The 20,442-nt window shown below is 38.9% G+C and overlaps 2 protein-coding genes across 4 annotated transcripts in view; both read right to left on the bottom strand.

The window, feature by feature from the left end:
* Window positions 1-12,032: 12,032 nt before the first annotated feature.
* Window positions 12,033-17,797, bottom strand: scgn (secretagogin, EF-hand calcium binding protein). The gene is made up of 11 exons (XM_072461346.1): window positions 17,657-17,797; window positions 17,500-17,570; window positions 15,960-16,052; window positions 13,948-14,037; window positions 13,607-13,663; window positions 13,462-13,539; window positions 13,337-13,392; window positions 13,204-13,249; window positions 13,063-13,122; window positions 12,672-12,740; window positions 12,033-12,400 (listed from the first exon to the last, which is right to left on the bottom strand). Exons 1-11 carry the CDS (start codon window positions 17,724-17,726, stop codon window positions 12,272-12,274), a joined length of 819 nt encoding a protein of 272 aa, XP_072317447.1. The 5' UTR covers window positions 17,727-17,797; the 3' UTR covers window positions 12,033-12,271.
* Window positions 17,798-17,924: 127 nt separating this feature from the next.
* Window positions 17,925-20,442, bottom strand: part of LOC140374447 (F-actin-uncapping protein LRRC16A-like) — a 49,523-nt gene continuing 47,005 nt past the window's right edge. For all 3 annotated transcript variants that reach the window (XM_072461341.1, XM_072461343.1, XM_072461342.1), the window contains one exon: window positions 17,925-19,997. In XM_072461341.1, the coding sequence (XP_072317442.1) occupies window positions 19,840-19,997 (158 nt within the window). In that variant the 3' untranslated portion in view covers window positions 17,925-19,839. The remainder of the gene's footprint in view (window positions 19,998-20,442) is intronic.

The raw sequence follows: 20,442 nt of genomic DNA, 5'->3' as shown, positions 1-20,442 counted from the left end.
ACGCCTTATAAAGAGGAGGGGTCTGTGGGGCGCTATGACGACAAATGGGAAGGAATGTGGGAAGATACACAGAACGATGGAGAAAGATGAAAGACAAGTCTTTACTGTGGATTCTGTCAAAGATGGACGTGAGAGCAAATAAAAAAGGTGTGTTTTTAGTTTTTCCAGGATGAGATCGACGTGGTTTTGCCTAAAGGACTACCACAAGAAAACCTACACAATCAGATTTATGTGCTGATTTGGCATGTTCTTGACAAAAGTAACAACCAGTAAAACGTATTTTCTTTTGCCTTGATTGATTGGATTCATCTAAATTCCAGGATACACTAGTTTCTGACTGCTACACCATTCAAATGTCAAAAGAATGTCAAAATAGGGCAATATTGTAGTTTTGAATTTGGTGATGGACTTTGGTAATGGAAAAACAGCAGTAAGATTGCAAACAGATCAGATAAATCAGCGTGTACCAGTCAAAAAAAGGCACCATGTTCTTGTGCACATTAATAACAGACTCATTGTATTGGGCAAACCAGCCGCTCAGGAGTTGTTTCCATCTCATATGACTGCGGTTCATGGCGCTGGCTGCTGACCCGTGACCCCACTCCTCGATCCCCTAACCTGAAGGTCACAAAGTAAAAGTCTTTTGTTCCCTTGAGTGAAGTCAGTGCTTCCTAAAAAAGAAACAAAGTTAAAATGTGGTTCATCAGAAGCTGAGACTCCACGGGAGACTGACACGGCTCACAATGGGTGGTGAGAAAGAGGCTTTACCTGCAGCTGCAAAGAGCTCAGGAAAGATGAGCTTTTACTCATTATCTTAGGGTTGGGATGTAGAATGTAGCACATGAATAAAATGTGTCTTTTACATGCATAATTCAAAGGTTTTTGTTTTTTTTGGCGTGTAGGCTTTAATTCACAGGAGAATAGCCTACAGCGTGAAGTGGGGCTAAAGAGTGGGGAGTGACATTCAGCACAAAAGCTTGAGTGGGGAAATCACAAAGCTGAGGCCAGAGAACTGTAACAAATCCCTTTGGCAGGAAATTTATTATAATTTTCATTAGCATATTATGGGTCATTTGAATAGTAACCAATACAGTTTAAGGGAACGCATTGTCTTATAATACATTTCTAAATATTTCAAGTAGCATTTATATTTAGCCCATGCATGTTATAAATAGAATGAAAGTAACATTTAATAAAATATTTGAATGTTGACCATTATCAGAGAAACCTGAGCAGTCACCATGGTAATCTGTCTCGTGATGCCTGTGTCTCTCGCACCTGAAGGTGGTTACCACATGTTGAAACTTTATTGGCCGTTCACAGTGTTTAGAGCTTTGGCTTATTTTTAGGTGGTCTGATTCAAGTGTGCTATTTGCAGGTGCAACACTGCAAAGGATGTGGCAGCTTATAAAAGATGTGCTTTTATTATAGTTCTGTTTAAACAGAATATACATATGGTGCAGACCGTTTTTTAAACAGAAAACTATTGTGGCCGGTCATGACACTTTTTCAAATGACCTAATGAAATATTCAATGTATTTTACATGTATTTTGGCTTCTAGAAAAGGGTCCCTCACATGTGTGTCCCCATGGAGATGCAAATGTCTTTATTTGTCCATTCATGTTCCACACTATGGCATTTCACTATCTATTTCCATGAAAACAAGCATGTGACAGACCCTAACTGAATCCAGCCATAAAAGGTACCGGTACACTCGTTATGGAGTACACTTAAGCTGGTAAATCAAGGGATTGCAACAAAATCATCCAATTTATGTAAAACATTGAAGGCAGATGAGTATTATGACCACACAAGCAGTGAAACACCATAGTAAAAGTAAATAGTAATTGTCCACATACATTTTGTGCTGCAACTCTATATGCAAGACATGAAGACTGCATATTTTCATCTGACTCGCTTCACTTACCTGTGCCACTTACCACCAGGGCGCAAAATGTAGAAAGGGAAAACCTGTTTTATTATTGAATACATTGTTTATCCTCATAAGGGTGCTCGCCCTGGGAGATATTCACAGTGGTTTAACAAAGAAAAGGTGTCCCGGCACAAACAGTGAGTCATATGGGACAGGAGCCTGCTGGTGTTGGTTCTGTTGAGCGGTCGGACCACACAGCAAAATTAAGTCACATTCACAAAAGCACGGCTCGGCCTGTGGTGAGGGGGTGGAAGTGAACTGGTCAGCTCTTTGAGTGTAATGACCTGAAATTGGAGAGGAAATGGTGTGTCTCTATATGCTTTTTAAATCATGTGCACCTTATTTTAGTAGTAGTTGGTCAATTCAATTAAATTCAATTTATTTTTGTAACGCCAAAAATCACAACAGGGGCAAAGGGGTCTAAGCAGCACTGTCGTGTTCAATAATGAAGTATTTTATGTCTCTTCAACCTGAAATAAAGAGCACTGTGGAAAACACCAGTTTCATTTCACCGTCTGAAAAGAATCAGTTTTAAAGCTGTGTGCTAAAACAGAAATGAATGCATGTGAATTAACAATGTGCCAAAGGGTTTGTGAGAGCTAGGAATGAGTTACCCAGATTCAAAAACCTCCTTCCGGTTTTGCTCTGTGAAAATCGGGTCCTCCAGCTTTAAAGCTATCCATCACTTACTGAGTTATATAAACCGAGCTCTGCTGCCATAACAATTCAAAACAATTTTGAATGGCTAAAATGCCTCAAAATGTCATGCTAGATGTGTCAAAAAATCCAGTTAATCGATAATTGTGTTTATTCAGGTCACAATATAATCAATTGTAAGAACTAAAAAATAATAGGGACAATTTTAGAAATAACTTTGTCTTTTTTATTCAATAGTCTAAAAATACTTCCAAATGTAAATTACTTTTTCAGCTGTAGGAATACCTGTTAGACAATGGGAATGAAAGAAAATGTAAGATTGAACTGTTGTTTGCTCACAGTCTCAGTAGTTCTGAATAATTGTTAAATCGTTTTTTTCCTCATAATAATCGTAGGACAAAAATGTTATATTGTGACATCCTTACTATAAAAAGGATTAATATCTTTTCACAAAGCATTCACTTTATCAGTCAGACCCTATGCTTACATTTTCATTTGTCTCGTGTGCAGCTCGATGGCTGAGTGGACAGCACGTATGCCATTTTCCATGTGCAGCCAGCATCGTGCGCTCAATTACGGTTTTGACAACTTGCTGAATGTCCTTCCCTCTCTCTCATTCACATTTCACGCTACACTGTCCTGTCCAATAAAGCATACAAGCCAAAAACAAATCCTGAAAAACATTGGAAGAGAGAATTCAAACTGATGTAGTGTTACCATGCCAACACACTCAAGACTCAAACACTTGTACGCTCAGTCTAACCGAAGAAGCTTTAAATCAGATAACACAATCAATACAATCATTTTTCACACTGGGGCAGAAAAATTGTGTCGTTGGAGGTCCAAAGAACTTAAGAAAGAAAAGATCAATACGTGAAGGACATCTCGCTGTTATTCAGAGTAAGGAAAATTGTTGTCTGTCCAGTATGTAGCACACAAAAATAATTTCCATTTTAATGCTGTATATTTCCTGTATGATCGTAGAATAACCACTACCATGCCTAACACATACTCTAAAGTAGCCAGGGTGCTTCCATTTGACCATCCTGAATATGTACACTTCCTCCGGGAGCAGCTTTTATTATATTTTCCGCTCAGAGAAGCGGCCGGTCATCTTCTTGAACGTCTTGTGCGGTCACCACAAATCTCTCAGTGCTGGTTTATTTGCCGTATGCCATTGTACATGAGCTGCAACACCGGAGCCTTGGGTGGCACTGGAACAATATGGTAGCACAATCCCGAGACCACAGACCTTTTGGACTCTTCTGAAAGTTGGCAAACGTGAAGTAATGGTCAATGTGTTGTAACAGGACGGGGTCATGAGGTGCTGCACATGTCTGCAGCAGGGGGGCTCAGTCACAGAGAGCAGCAGCAGACAAGCCGTGTATGCTCCAATGGCTTTGTTTGAACTTCCCAGTGCGGACATGTGGCAGCCACTCGAAGGAAGAACCTATGTATAAAAAAACAAACAAAATATTGATTTATGACTTTATTTTTAGCCTTTAGAGATTTGACTGGACTTAGGCACATGTAGATAAATATACACTTTGAATACTGTATATCATGTGACCCCATTTATCACATTGATTACAATTTTGAGTCAAAGATGTACTTAACTTTTATGTCTAGGGGTTCACCACCTGCTTGTTAATACTATTCGTTTCCCCTAGAACGTTCCACAGTATGGTATTAAACTTTTCTGTCTTCCCGCTGCATTTATTCAATTACAGTAATGTATTACGTTAAGAATAAACTTCAAGACAAGCGTTTCTCCACAGCTTCTCCACAGACGTGACCTGCATCTTGGCCTGGGAGCATCGCCTGCCTGGGTCATGGAATTAGACAAACATGTCCTTGGGATGAGACATGCACCGATGCTATTCCTTAACACATAGAGAACACAATTCAACTTAGAATATGAAACGACACAGAAACGTCAGACATTTGTATGGCATGCATGGGAGAAAACGCGGGGACTGATCACGCAAGCTGTGGTAAGCAGCCTGCGTGATCCTCCTGCGTCTCACCCCGTTTTTTCCCATGCTGGTTGGTTTTATTAGATATTCTGGAATAGGCGGGTCACATTTCTCATTGGTCAGCCTCACATCAAGGCACTTGGTATTTTTCCGTAGAGATAAAGCCTGCAAGGGGGGGTGCAACTCCCCCCCCTGGGGCAACATTCTTTGGCCCATCTTTACGACCCCTTCACAAACAAATGCAGTTTGTCACACACCCGTTCTTCTCTTAGACTAATGATGCAGATAAAATATCACTATTATGCAGATAAAATACATCACAGAAATATAATCATATATTCACATTTTATCACATTTCCCTCCTGTTTATCAAAGCATTAGTCTACTGTCTCATATGCCAAACACATTATTCTTTTCAGTTTTCAACATGTCTTTCATATTGGTGTTAAAATGACACTTTTACACTCAAAAAGTTATGCACAGTTCTCAACATTGAACACACTTCTTTTCTCTCGGCCCACAACATTTCTACAGCATTACTGTCCTAAATTTTGAGTCAGATTGGTTAATCTCTGTAATTTGACAAACAGACAATTTATCTTGTCTATAATTTTGTGCGGTGTGATGGGAAATATAGAAGTACAAGCGGAAAGCCCTTAAACCCGCTGCTCTCTGGTCAGTCACTTTGACTCGTCAGGGACCTCTCTGGACACCCCAATAGACTCAAATACGTAGTATCAGGTGCTACTGGGACCAGATTGTCCACTAACCTCTCGACCTTGACCCTGCGGTATGGTTCTGGGTGATGCTGATCTTTGTTATGACCATGGCTGGCCACAAAAGGGATACATAGGCACAACGTCCCACAAGTGTCCCCACACCACCATAAGTCCTCTCTTGGTTTCTTAAGAGACCTTCTTCCGCTGCTCGCTTCGGTCACACCTATGACACGTATGAACTGGTACATTTCCCATCTCAATTCATGATCTCATTATCATTACATGTAGTTATGTTGTAGCAGATAAAAAACTCTCTTAGTTAGTGCAAACAACAGTGGCAACAATATGCCATTGTGTTTCTTCAGCTACTGTCATGTCAATTGTACATTATACATTTCACATCATGCATTTCATAACCTTTCTTCAAGTTGATCACTTATTTTCTTCCCTCTATTCCATGTCTGTGTATGTTTCATCGATTGTCCCGATTGTCCCGATTGTCCGGTGCATAATACAGGTGTTCAGCACCCATATTATCGTCATTGCTGTGATGATGATAACTGTTGATTCTTTTTCCACAGAGTATGGTACTCTGCGCACCGTAGCCTCTGTCTCTCGTTCATCGTAGCAGAGTATCGTACTCTACCGTAGACTCTGGACAAAACTCATACAAACGAAGTCCTGCGTCTGCGATGTTATGGATCTGCCGCTGTGTTGTCCAGACATTTCTCTCACTTTCCCATGAGAGCACCCATGTTCTCGTCCCTCCAATGGTCGGTGTGTGTCTCCGTCCACCTTGCTCGTCTCTGTAAACACGACATCTCCAACACGTTCTGCTGTGGTGATAAACAAAGTCTTTTCGACAGTTCAGTGTATTTCAAACAGTTTTCTTGTTTCCAATTTTTCTTTTTTTTTTTTTTTGTAATTATTGATTCGGAATATTTGTTTACTAGTACATATCCCTCCTTTTTAAGATATGGCTTTGCCCATTTTTCAAACTACTACATTTAAACAAAATTAAATAATCCAGATAGTTTACAACGTTCACTAATCCAGGATGTAATCAAGGGAGAGATGGAATTGCGTCTGTCTTCTAACTCCGCAATGTCACCTCTTGACCTTTCACAGTTCAGTGATCACATCCCTGGCTGAGCCCCCCCCTTCCACGGCGCTGGGCCCCCCCCTGTGTGTCTGTAATCCGACACTGCCTCTGCGATCTGTAACTTGTAAATCTGTTTTATCACCATTTGTTTCAAACTCCAAATGTTTCAAACTCGAAATGTTTCAAACTCTAAATGTTTCAACCTCTAAATGTTTGGTCTCCACGTGTGCGCGCGTATGTGTGTGTGTGTGTGTGTGTGTGTGTGTGTGTATGTATGTGTGTATGTATGTGTGTGTGTGGGTTTGTGATTCAAATACATCAAACACTAATAATTATCCCAATAATTCCCCCTTTGAGCTGGCCATAAGGGTCAGTTCACAACTTAGAATTCTTCACATAATTAACATAACGTTTCACATCTCCTCTGTTTGTGTGGCCTGCGTAAGGTCACACATCTAATGTTATATGTGCTAATCTTCTATATGTGCTTCAGGTGAGTTTCAAACACAATCTCTCACACCTGCTCATGTGGTGCTTTAAAAACATTGTGTATTAGTTTATTCTAACAAGTCTATATGTGTATTAAAAATCTAAATGATTCTAAACCTTCCCCTGGTTATAGTTTTCACTATCTTCAGGTAATCTGCGGGTCTCGTAAAATTTATTCTTCTGCATTACACTCCTCCCCCCGGGTCCGTCCTGACTCCGTCCTGAGTCCTGTAATGTTAAGTTCCTGTTATCACTGGTTTTCATAACTTCTATAGCGTCTAAATTTAGATGATATTGTCTAATTTAAATCTATTCAATTCTTGATTGAATCTCCACAATCCTTCAGGTGTTTACTTTAGAATGTCAAATTCTTTCCCTGTTAATGTTAACTTTTCCTATTACTCATCACGTCAACCCCCCCTGAGGTGTTGCCGTTGATACTCAAAGATAACAACATCTGCTCCATCCTGAGTCCTCCAGATTCTTTCCCAGTCAATAGCCCCTTATCTCTGACTATCTTTTATGACTTGGTGTCCTCCCATGTCCCCCCACTTCTGCGTTAATTGCTTTAGTTAATGACCCATTCATGTCTTGGGACGGCATTAGACGTCACTATTTAACTTATTCCCTCACTTACGTCTACATGCAATACGAGGTTTCCTCATGATAATACAAATAAATAAGTTACTGATATAACTTTTACTATCACTTTACTTACTGCCCGTTCTATGTCCAAAAACATCAGTAGTCACTAATTTACCCATATTATCACTCCCCAGGCCTGTGCCTGCATTTGATTCTAAATTTAAAAACACTTCTGTCTTTTTGTCCTGTACTTTCATCTAGTCATGCATTATGGTTACATAATAAGTCCAAAAAGATAATTTTCGTCAAGTCCAAAAATAAAACAAAACAAAACAAATCGTAGGTTTGTTCTGTGCACTCAAAAAACACGATACCGTAAAAACACAACTTTTGTCTTCTATGTCGGGGACAGGAAATGTCCTGTCTGTGATCACATTCCCCAAAAATATTGGCCATCTATAAAAATCTGAATTAATCTTCATCTCTTATCAAGTTTAATAAAATCTTTATAATTGATTGTTGTCAATCAAAACAAAAACCCTTAAAATTTGTTCTACAGAGCTCTCAAATACTAAAATTTAAAACCAGCTGAGTTTAGTTTTACTTATCAGTTCAGAGCGTCCTCTGAACTGCTTTCCCTTCTCCTATGTTGTTGACCCCCCTTATCTCCCCCTCTCTGCCACGTCATCTGAGCACGCTGGAAGTCTCCCTCCAAAATCCTCTTATGACTTTTCCTTTGTCTTTTTACAGTTTGGGGTGATAATTCTGGCATTATTTGGTCTTGGTCGTCTGAGAGAAATGCTACTTGCTTTACAGTCACGGTCAATGTCAAGCTTCTAGAGAAAATTCCATATTAGATTCCTCCGGACATAAACGTGGTGTTTAAGATTCACCCGTGACTGCAAATTTTAGATCTCTCAGAATAACGCCTTGTGACCCTTGTATGATTAATTGTGATTCACACTTGTTAGTTAATCACTTATTAATCCTCATTCACACATTCACACTTCCTTACTTACCACGCCCGTGCACAGCGCTTACATTCACTTGTCTTTATGTCAGTAACAAACTCGTACACAAAGCATACATTACATCACTTTCGGTGAGAAACTTAACTCGTGGTGAGCAATTTAAACTCCTTGCTTATGTGAGAAACTTATCTCGTCCATAAGCTTACAATATTTTTCCAGTAAATATCAAACTAATGCATAAAACGTTTTATGGCTAACTCTTTTTCACACACAAAATTTTTCTGACCTCTTTGTCGTCTGTTCTCCGCTGACTCGAAACGACGGGCTGTTCCCGTGGAGAATGAGGCGCTGATGGGCGGCCACGGGAAAAGTGGACTTCCTTTAGCTGTGCACAGACTTCACCGATTTGCAGTTCACTCTCCACGAAGAACAGCTTGTCGTCCGGCTTGAATAGGACCACTAAAATGTCATGGAATTAGACAAACATGTCCTTGGGATGAGACATGCACCGATGCTATTCCTTAACACATAGAGAACACAATTCAACTTAGAATATGAAACGACACAGAAACGTCAGACATTTGTATGGCATGCATGGGAGAAAACGCGGGGACTGATCACGCAAGCTGTGGTAAGCAGCCTGCGTGATCCTCCTGCGTCTCACCCCGTTTTTTCTCATGCTGGTTGGTTTTATTAGATATTCTGGAATAGGCGGGTCACATTTCTCATTGGTCAGCCTCACATCAAGGCACTTGGTATTTTTCCGTAGAGATAAAGCCTGCAAGGGGGGGTGCAACTCCCCCCCTGGGGCAACATTCTTTGGCCCATCTTTATGATACCTTCACAAACAAATGCAGTTTGTCACACACCCGTTCTTCTCTTAGACTAATGATGCAGATAAAATACATCACATAAATATAATCATATATTCACATTTTATCACACCCTGTTACCATGGAGTTTAATGCCATACTGGGGAATTTTCTTGGCTTTCTAACTTTTCCAAGTGGCAGACCCTCCATCAGAAAAGTTACATAGTGCTCCTTTAGAAATCCATGGGTTTCAGAGTGTGGGAAAAAAATGAAGAATGAAAAGAAATTCAAAACAATGTTATCTATCTTTTGAATGGTCAAAAGTCCTCAAAATGGCGCCTTAAACACAACCCCATGAATAGAGGCGCATTCATAAGTGCTTGTTGGTCAATCCTGCAGCAAACTTGTGCCTTTTACTATTTTTAACAAAGCACTTAAACTTCAGTATAGCTTGTGAGTACTTCCTCCACCTTGCTTCTGTCCTTTCTGGTTGTTCAAGCATTTGGACTGTAAAATAGAGACTCAGAGCAGCACCTCAAAGTTTTGACGCAAGCAAGGAGAAATCCACGAGAAAACACCATGACTACACTCCTGGTGTTATGTACATAGCAGCACAGTTTAAACACATGTGCTATTATACCATGTTCATGAATTGACCTTAAAGTGACGGCATGACGCACTTCACATTTAATGATTGTTACACTAAACAGAGTCCGGTCTGCGGTCAGGGTGCGAAAGGGTGCGAAAGGGTGCACAGTGAAGCGTCTGTTCCCTCAATTGAGACACGTAAAATTATTATTCTCAATGGAAAAGTATTATCTGTGCACTTCTCAGATGCACCCTCGCTTTTGTCTGGACTAGAGCCTTTTTAAACGATACATGTGATTAAAAAGAATAAGTTTATCATTTAGTGCAGATACATTGTGGCCCCATAAGTGCAAAGGGAATGTCCAACCAACAGATTTAGTGAGCGATAATTGCATTGTAGGTTTAAATTTGGATGTGCACAACCCTCAACCTACAATAATATATGTTTTAATACCTCCTTTAGACCTATATATTCGCCAATCTGACCTTTGAATGTAAAGGTCTCGGAGGTGTTCGGATGAAGCCATGGAAACCGGTGATGCTCCCATCCATAAGCAGCACATTATATTTACTACAGAAGCATTTCGCATTGACACTTTTGCAGGGAGATATTCCCCTTCACCTAGGAGAAAAGAAAGACATGTAGCTTTTAAAAGGGCACACAAGGCACTTTAAGGGTTACAATTTACAACATCTTATTATTTGTTGTTTACTCTGTCAGCAAAGGAATGGGAACACCATAAACCAAGAGAAAGAGGAGGGTCAGTAGGTCTGGAAGCTTGACCCTGACAGTGGCTGTTGTCGTTTGGAACTGCATGGCATTTGATTGGATAATTATGTTGAAAACTATCAATTGGTCTATTTTTCTTTCATATATGCTTGTGTGCGTGTGTATGTACCGGTACATCTTCAGTTAACTTAATTTACAGCCAATTGTAGACACATTTCTCGCATCCTTAAAACGATACCATGTTTATAAAGTGTATTTGTAATCCTATTTACCTAGTTTAGACCTGGGTGCTAGACCTGGTTAGATCTTGTGATATTCAAAAGGCTATATAGGCAGTAGTGGTGTGAAAACAGGTTAGGGACCGCAAATGACCGTCTGCTTTGTCTATGGAGATTTTAAATAGATAAAATAAAAACTTTCCAGTTTGAAATACCAATTTACTCACAAAGAAGATGGTTTTCACATTTTCCATCTATTCTTGTATGTTGGGCGTTTTCCTAAAATCCCTCCAAACCAGACGTCAGGACCGTAGACGGCTGTACGCTACTAAACAGACGCTAGAGGGCGTCATTGTGTCATATCTTTAATCATTCTCTACGGCCTTTTCCCTTCAGGGGTTGAGCCTGTCCAGGTTACTTTGGAGGAATATCTTTTCAAGGCCTATTTCTAATAATACATTTTAGATTATACTTTAAGAACTTGTTTTTAGTTATGGTTTTTAAAATATGTACCTGCCAATTAAAGAAATTGTCATTATCAGCACAAATTACACCAGCTCAACACAGTAAACACCTACATTGTAAATGTCAAATTTAGTGAAATATTACCAAGATATTGTTAAAATATTTATCATGAAAAGCAAATGTCAAATATTTACTTATTGATACGCAGTATGAGACAATAGCAATAAAGAGTAAATGAGGCACAGAGCTGTCATCTTTAATGGTTATGAGGATATCTTGTTTGATTTGCAGCAGCTGCTGTGGTCGCATTCACTACCCTTCTGTCAACAAGGGCTTCACTCTCCACTGTATCTGTATGTTCCTGTTTGAATAAACATGATGCACACTGTCCAGTCTCTTTTAGTGTGCATTATCTTATGAATGACCCCCGACACGCAGACTGGGTGTTTAGGCAACAGTGCCAAAGTAAAGGTCAAACAGTGCAGAGCAGAAAGTGCACATTGTGGTTGAGGCGGACGATAGCTTTTACGTCCACATCATTAGTGGCGTTTTAGTGGCCAGGGGGGTTTCCAGCAGCCACTTAAAAGGATTTTGTCCCATCACAAAAAAAGCCCAGTCTAAAGGGTCTTGTGTGTACAAAATGATCACATCACGCCACAACACTTCAATTTCACACACTTTTCTCATGCGTAGAACCTCAACATTAGTTTTCCTTTAAGTATTTAGTTACCAACATTGCCTCATTGACATCAAACACAAGAACATTTAAAAGCCAAATATTACAGCTTTGATAAGTTTGTACTTAATTTTATTTTTTCACATTCAAATAAAATAAGAACTAACTCATGGCTTAATGTAGTAAATTCGTAAGCCACTCTTATTACATTCAGAAATGGTCCACAAATCAAACACACCTTTCATTATATATTTTTGCAACATGCACAAAGTAATTCATCATCTCATTGGACAATAATTAATCATGGTGTGGTTTGTAAATACTGATCAGTCTTTTAGTATTCTAACCACTAAACCTTTAACTTCACTCCCAGACACAAGGCCAGCTCGTTCTTCTGAATCTTCCCGTCCTTGTTGACATCACAGTGACGGAGCATTACGGTTCGCAGCTTGTCCAGGTCCGGGCCAGTCAAATTGGGCTGAACAAAAAAGAGGATTAATGTATAGTAATTATCAAGAAATATATAATATGTATGATAGTTTTTGGTCCATCTACTTGCAATTAAATATTATAGGGGTCACAAACTGAAGCCAATCCCAGCATCTATGGGTATTGTATTTATTGTTTTTATTCCAGAGAAGTAACTGCGAGAGGGCTGCTATGATTCTATTCTATTAACCTTTATTTAACCAGGTAAGAAAAAAAACATTGATAATATTCTTGATAATATTCATGAATCGTAATCTTACCCTGACCAGTCCCATCATGTCTCTGACAAAGCCATCCACTTCTGGCCCCTCCAGTGCACCGGTTTTACTCTGTGTAGATAAATAATAAAACCTGATTGGATAATTTACATTATGCATGCATTACAAGAGCAAACATGGTTTAACCAAAGTAAAGGGTGTCAGCGTCGTGATGATTGAATGGCCGTGTGATGAATGCCTGCGACACAGTTAACGTCTTGGCTTTGTGAGTGAGCCGCAATATAATGAGGCTGTTAATGTAATTTTGTTTAATAGGAAGTAAAACGGCTAATAGGACTAACTGCCTGTAATGTACTGAGTGCATTTTTGTTCAGTGTTTCCCTGTGAACATTATGAAGACAGAATACTATAGATGTCCGAGTTTCACACTTACAACATCATAATGTGAAAATATCTTTTCAAAGTCTCTCTTCCTCTCCTCTTTACTGCAGGCCTGCAATGAAACGTGACATATACAGTACATAATGGTGAATACATTTTATTCTTTCATGTACAAGTAAAATAAAAGACTTACATCCATTTTAAATTGAATCAGGAAGTTTTCGTCTAAAGCCAGGATCCTAAAAATGTTTTTTTTAACAAACTTGAAAAATGCAGGCAGATATACAGTAAGGGAAGAACCAACAACGTATCAATCTATGAAATACCTTGCCAAATCGTCTAAATCCAAACGTCCATCCTTATTCTTGTCAAAGATTTTCATCTGAAAGAAAAATATAGATATACAAGTGTCATTTCCTCATGTGACCACTGGGCTGAGGTGGCGTCTTACCATAGTGTCTGTGTACTCATCCATTTTGTCAGATGGCACTTCCTTGTGCTGCTGCTGGAACAGGTCTTTCAAGAATGCCTAAGGGGAAAAAGAAGATTAATCAGTATTTGATAACACTAAATATGAATGTAGAATAAACTTTTACTTTGAGCTCCTGAGCAGAGATGTATCCGCTGCAGTCAACATCATACTTCCTCCAAATCTACAAGGTGTAAAGACATGGTTTAGCTTAATGGAATGAAATGACGAGTGATACAATTTGAAGTACTTCTGCCATTCAGATTATTCAATTAAATTTAGTTTTGTAAAGCCCGAAATCACAGTTGCAGTTGCCTCGAAGGGCATAAATAAAGTTATTTACTAGTGTAAAAAGTTGTCAAACATGAGATCAGTGCATATCAGGACCATTGTGTGTCTATATGAAGTGCTCTGGAATAAAATATGTGCATAATCTTAAATTAATAGATGAAATAACATTAGTCCAACCTTCATGAAATCCACACTGTTGTCCAGCATTGCCTCTCTGCGGAAAATTAACAGGAAGTTCTCGTCCTCAGGCAGAATCATGTGGGCCAGCTATAAAACAATTTAATGCCGTACAACATCATTCCTTCTAAAACATTCCTTGCGTAGCTTACAATTTATGGCTGCTGTGTCCCTTTTAAACTATAGGCCTCCATCAGTAAATTAAACTGGAGCCATCCACAATTTAATGTAAACACAAAGTACAGCCGTGAGTTGCAGCAAGCGCAATTCACCAACAGTGATGCCATCTTTACATCGGCAGAGATCGCACGAAGTAGATCAGACACAGCATCTTACTTTCTTGTTGTCATAACGGTAAATGTATGTAGCTCATCGCGTGATTGGTGAAGAAGTGTCCGCACATAGACTTTGAGATAAGCCTTGCTAAGCTCAAAATGACACAAACTGAGATGAGCATGACATGAGAGGATCTTGTGGTTTGTCTGCCCACTTGCTTCCTGCCTTCTCGAGCGATGTGTGTGGCGTTTGCTGCTGTCTAATACGATCTAGTTCCAATAAAAACACCATTAGTGAAACATCTGGGTAGCTTTGGTTGTCATAAAGGGCAACAGGCCTGAGCATCTGGCTGGGAAAAGCCCTGCAAAACAAGCAACCTTTAGAATTCTAGATGTAATTTACCACACAACAGATTAGTGCAGTCATTTGGACAAAAATGGATCCTGGGGAGAAAATAAATCCAATAAATAGAGCTAAAATCAACCGTTTCTGAATAGTTAGTTTAGAATGGTCTTGATCTGTTTCAGAACTAGTATAAGAAAAACGAATATTATTGTGTGAAAATGACATTCTATTCCCTTTCAAAATTGTGTTCACAGAAATTGATATTGAGTATCAAGCCTTTTACTAAATTGAGTTTGAAATGTTAGTATTATCAGGTAGTTCTTTCGCTTTAAAAGGTGTAATCACAGCGTAAGAAAGAACACATTGTACATTATTATTACATTTAAAAGCTTATTTTACATTGATTAAATGTAGCAAATTAAATAATTCTCTTTCTGACTCCAGTAGGGTCTTAATTGCAAACCAGAAAGGCAGTGTGCCCTTTCAAAATGACTGCGTATGACCACCAATGAATAAATTATGAGCAGGAAAAAGTTAAAAGACATTGCATGCAAAAAACAGTTAACGCATTAGTGATCTAGTGGTTTGGAGGTTTGACAGATATGATTGAAACGTTTCATGCACTCAGTTCAAACGACAAGCACAAAACATTGTAGTGCAACAGTGACAACGCACTCACGTTCCCCATTGGTTTTGTAAATGTTTTGTGAATTTAACAAATATTTGGCATTTAGTCTTAAAGAAAGAGTGATGTATCTATTCTATTGCACTGCATCACCATTTAGTGATAAGTAATTCACCACTAACAACCTGAGCCAGCAGTTTAGCTTGTTTTACTCCATCCACACATTATTTTAGTGTGTGTGTGTTATAAAAATTGCTTTATAACTTAAGTTTAATTTGATTAATTGGGTTGTTCCCGAGCTCTTTTGTATTATTTTTTATTTGTTATGTTTTTGCTAATGCTTCTCCATGGAGGGTTTGCACGCTTTCGTCAACCATGGCGCATTTCCATGGTAACAGTTGTTTGATGTTCCATCCCGAGCTCTTTTGATGACATGTCAGGATTGTGGTCATGAAATTAACGATTCAAAACAAAATATTTCACCTTTTGAATAGTCAAAATTCTTCAAAAATGGATCCATAACAAGTAACATAACATAATGTGACTGAAATGATTCATTGAAAATTTTAGTGTTATGTGAAGATTTATAGATATACAGAACTTGAATATCCCAATACCCTGTCATTTCATCATGTCATATTATTTTATGATTATTTTACGACGTTTTTTATTGGCGTTTTACAGTCGAAATTGCTACTGTGACAGACTCTTCTGTTACACAAGGGAAACTAGTCTAAAATGGTGGAAATAAGATAACAGTGTAGACCTCCTGGATCTGCAGCTTCCCATCAGCGGTGACATCATAGGCCGACATGAACCGCTGCTTCAGGCTCTGCACTTGCTCCTCCGTCACTTTCTCCTGCACACAAATACACTTAGATTCTTCTGCCTCTTTGTGACCCTAAGGAATAAAATGACGCGAGAACAAAAATTGTGTCAAGCCCTTTCAACACTTTCATACTTAAAAATGTCAGTAATTGCAGGTCTCCATGGATACTCTGGATCTTGAAGCGAAGGTCTTCAGGTTTTTATAATCTTACATGAAGTGGGCAGTGATGAAATGCATTACAGCTGCATGTATTTATACTTTCTGAATTCGACAGGAACCTAATCTTTTCCTGTTCAAGATTCATCACAGAAGAAATCACGCATACTCTGCAGAATGTACTTTGTATTCCAGTTTGTCCACCATCTTATAAAAAGGTGATTGATATGTACCTATGCTGCAAATAAAATAAAGCTTTACTCCTGAATATATTTAACAAAGTAGGCAAACATTTAAATCTGAATTCCTCTGCGCAGAGCTTGTTTCTACTTATAATTAGAGTAAACCAGACATCAGAGTCCAAAACTACAGTCAATTGTTTGTGCTCCAGAGGGTTCAAGAACAGCCTCAGTTTTAAATGGGGCTTATTTTAATCAGGCGTTTTGGGAAAAACAGGCCCCTAAGCAAGAGGTGTTAAAACTATACATAGTTTGACTGAACGACACCATCTCATTGTACTGTAACTATAGAAACTGATAAAAAAACGGGCCAATTCTATCTTAACATGTAGTGCTCTGGCTGCAGACTTTAAGGTGCCATGGCAGAGCTCATTACCCAAAGACAAAGTTTGTTTTCTGGGCAGCTCAAAGACAGATGCCATTTAGACCTCATCTTAGACACACAATGTATTAAAGAAAAAAAAAAGAGTAAAGCGTGCATCAGTATCCAAACAAAAAGGAAATATAGATTCTATTTAAATTATGTATCTAAACTCTAAATGTTGTTTTTTAATTTTCCATAAACTTACAGAAACTTAATATATTTTATAAGAAAAGCCAACAAAAACAAGGCATTAAAACTATACATTTATTCAACAAGAGGGTGAAAAATAAAAGGGATTACTCATTGAAGCATTAATTGAGTGTGTGTACTGCAGTTGTTTGCTTGTAGCCCCATTAGTAAACCAGGAAGCAGAGATACTTCACTAATAGTATTGCTTCAGGCGTAATGGCCCACAGTGTTCAAACACAAAATGCATCCTTACCATTAGCGTCACATCTGTATGTTTATCACGTGTTTGGTAAATGTGTAACCAGATTAAGAGCTTTTCCCTTAGACAGGCTTCAACCTCTTCAATTACACAGGCTAACATCATCACAGTCTCCACCCAACAGCACAGATGCATCAAGAGTGCACCAGGAAGAAAAGGGCCTCACCCAAAGTTATTCAGTCCAAAAGGAACACAATCACAACTACAGAGGATGATGGGATTTTATAGAGTTAAAGTTTGAATTTGTTTGAAAAATGATCATCAATTTACCTGTGGACCCAGTCTCTTCATCATGTGACGGAAAAACTCATCAAGCTCTTTGCCCTCAATGTAGCCATTATCTGATAAAAGGAAAAGGATGAACAAGTGTATTTTTTTTTTATCAAAGTGGCTGAATGAAATAGTCCAAAATGATCAATGTCCTCACCATCAGCATCAAAGTGTTGCCAGATTTCCAGAAAACCAGCAGCATCCAGGTTATCAAAGGCAGAGTCCATTGTCTGTTTGGAGTATAAAGCCCGACACAAGGACAACTGAGGAGAATTTGACAAAGTGCCAGTGTCTGAGGTGCTCTCAGTATTATTCTGACTGTACAAACCCCGCCCCCGGAGAAAACTGACCACAAAATATGCCCCCTAGTGGTTACAACGCGTCACTGATGGCATACATGAATAAACAGTTAAACGCTTGGAAAAGTAATTTAAAAGCAATTTAATATTAATTAATACGATTTGCACAAAAATGAACAGCAGAGTGACTTAGTGGAACATTAGTCTAAGACAAAATAAAACTCATCATGAGCAACACATTATTTTTCCTCTCTAGGAAAAACAAAACATTAGCATTATTTCCTTAACAAAAGCAACAATACATTAAAAATTGAATTCACAAACAAAACATACAATTAATCAATTTCAAAAATGTATAAACACAATATACACAATAAGGAGAAAACAACCATGGACCAACGGGTCTCCTTTTTGAATTCCAAATCCATGTAATTTGGTACTTAATAGAAATGAGACAAATGAGCACCTAGGTAGTATTAGGCACATGGCACGTCCACATAGCAGACACGCCACAAACAGACCGACAGATGAAGCACATATAAACAAACACGGTCATGCAGTCACACACAAGAGGATGCAATGCCAAGGAGCTTTTCCTCTGCTCCAGCTCAAACACTGACCACCAGGGAAAAGGTGCTCTTATTCTGAAGGAAGCGGAAAACTATAATTCTGACAAAAAACATCTGTGCCCCTCAAAAACAAGCAGAGGAACAGCCAAGTGTGATGTACCAAATTGTCCCAAACATTTGATTCAAAGATATTATCGTTGCCATTACAGAACATTGTCGATTGATTAACTGCACGACCAGTATTATTTGCAAACTGAACACAGAATTGCATGGTGCCTTCAAGAAAACACTGAAAATAGACCATTTGCTCCTGAAGTTAATAAGCAGCAAGATTTTATCCAATTTGCAATAACAGATAACACTGTAGGAGCAGATCAAGCAGCATGTCTAGAGTATCACAAGGAAATACAGGAGTTAGTGACATCAATGTTGGTTTTTAGTTCATGAAAATAGACCATAGTGAAAAGCTAATCGTTTCTGTATTCAAAAAGATCCCTGAAGTATTGAGGAAGAATAGTAGTGTGGTTCAAGGCTGGAGTTCCCTCAGTGTCGTGCTTATAATCAAACTCAAGATATTTTGACAGTGAGTCTGTTTCTGCCTTCACTGCACCAGCGCACACACTTTTATTACAAGGGTCCTTTGCTTTAGCAGTGGTGTGTTAGAGTCAGTGTTCATGATTCCACTGAAAACAGGAGTCATGTCCACAGTGATCATGTTAGTAACAGTGCTAAGCCTTGCATGATTTAACATCGCTTGTGTTTAGTTGTCCTCACAAAGCAGACACGTCATTGGTCAACTCCAGCTCCAGACGTTTAGCTACAAACAAAAGTCCACTAAATAATGAGATTTAGGGATAGTGGGCTGAGATGCTCAGCAAAGCCTGTGGTTTTCTGTAACAAATGTGAATTGCATATTGGTTGGTTACTGAATAACCCAAAACGACCAGAAAATAATAACGATAAAGAAAAAATGATTTGTACACCATGAATACGTGACAAATGATCAAATACAGAGACAACGGTTTCAGGGTTCTAGTGCATTAGTATATCTGAAAAACAGTACTGTGACGCGATGTGCTTGGTCCCTGGGAGAGAGCTACTGGAACACAGCAGGAGGGCCTTTATATTTGGAGAATGTGGTGTGAGATCTGCACTGGTAAGTCATTAAAGCACAATGCCTTGTTGATTTGTCCACTGCCCTCAAAACCTTGTAGCAAGCTGAATGTGAGTTCAAACTCATTTCTGACATGGCATTGTATGGTACATTATATTTTTGCACAGTAAAATCAAGGAAGCTCTAATGGCAGTTTACGCAGTTTGGTTCACTAGGTAATGGTCAGTTAATATCAAATGCGATCATGACCTTATGCCTATGGCCTGAACATGTAACCCCTGATAAAGGTGAAAAGACAATTGAATTTGTGTTTGTCTGCTGGAAGAACATCTGAGGCTGGAAATGGAAAGTCCGTCGATTAGAGCAAAATAATTTCATTGTTCGCTTCTTCTCCAGAGCCCGGTTTCTTTGGCCCTTTGTCCTTGGCGTTAGAGGAGAGCTCCTTGGGTTTGAGAGGACAATGATCCTCAGAGTTGGTCTGACTGGGACGTCGAACAGTCTCTGATGGTGCCTTCACTGCAAAAACAAAAGAAAAGACGTCAGAATTGGTTTACGACAAATTTGGAGTAATTATAATAAAATGGTAATACATTAATAAAGGGAAAATCAAAGCGCTTTGCATCAAGGAACCTCTCACCCATTCACACACACACACACTGATCTGATCGGATCAAAGGACGTACAGTCTGAGCTACTACCGCCCCATATTCCTTTCAACTATGTTTTCATAGTAAAACACAGGAAAAGAGGATTTGTTGGTAGTTTTTCCTCGCAGAGAACGAGGCTCTAATAACAAAGGGTTATTTTGCTCTGACACAGTTATCCATTTGCTAAATTCCTTTGAACATTGTTTAACCAGCTTTTGACATTCATTGTTTGATTCTCTAACCTTCTGTTCAACCATTCTGGAACGCTCACTGAGGGAACTGCTATTGTGATTTTAGGCGTGACAAAAATAATT

Source organism: Eucyclogobius newberryi, unplaced genomic scaffold, assembly GCF_026437365.1.
Source record: "Eucyclogobius newberryi isolate DKJ021-1_F unplaced genomic scaffold, fEucNew1.0.hap1 SCAF_3, whole genome shotgun sequence".
NCBI classification, from domain to species: domain Eukaryota; kingdom Metazoa; phylum Chordata; class Actinopteri; order Gobiiformes; family Gobiidae; genus Eucyclogobius; species Eucyclogobius newberryi.
The sequence above is the reverse complement of the archived record's forward strand: the minus strand, read 5'-3'. Positions and strand labels throughout refer to the sequence as shown.

What these genes read in the sequence shown, in the direction of transcription:
- scgn (XM_072461346.1), bottom strand. Translation starts at nt 17,726, where the DNA reads ATGGACTCTGCCTTTGATAACCTGGATGCTGCTGGTTTTCTGGAAATC. An exon ending in TGAAGAGACTGGGTCCACAG is followed by an intron (nt 16,053 to 17,499) that starts GTAAATTGATGA and finishes ATTTGTGTGCAG; the next exon opens with GAGAAAGTGACGGAGGAGCA. An exon ending in TCTCTGCTCAGGAGCTCAAA is followed by an intron (nt 13,540 to 13,606) that starts GTAAAAGTTTAT and finishes TTTTCCCCTTAG; the next exon opens with GCATTCTTGAAAGACCTGTT.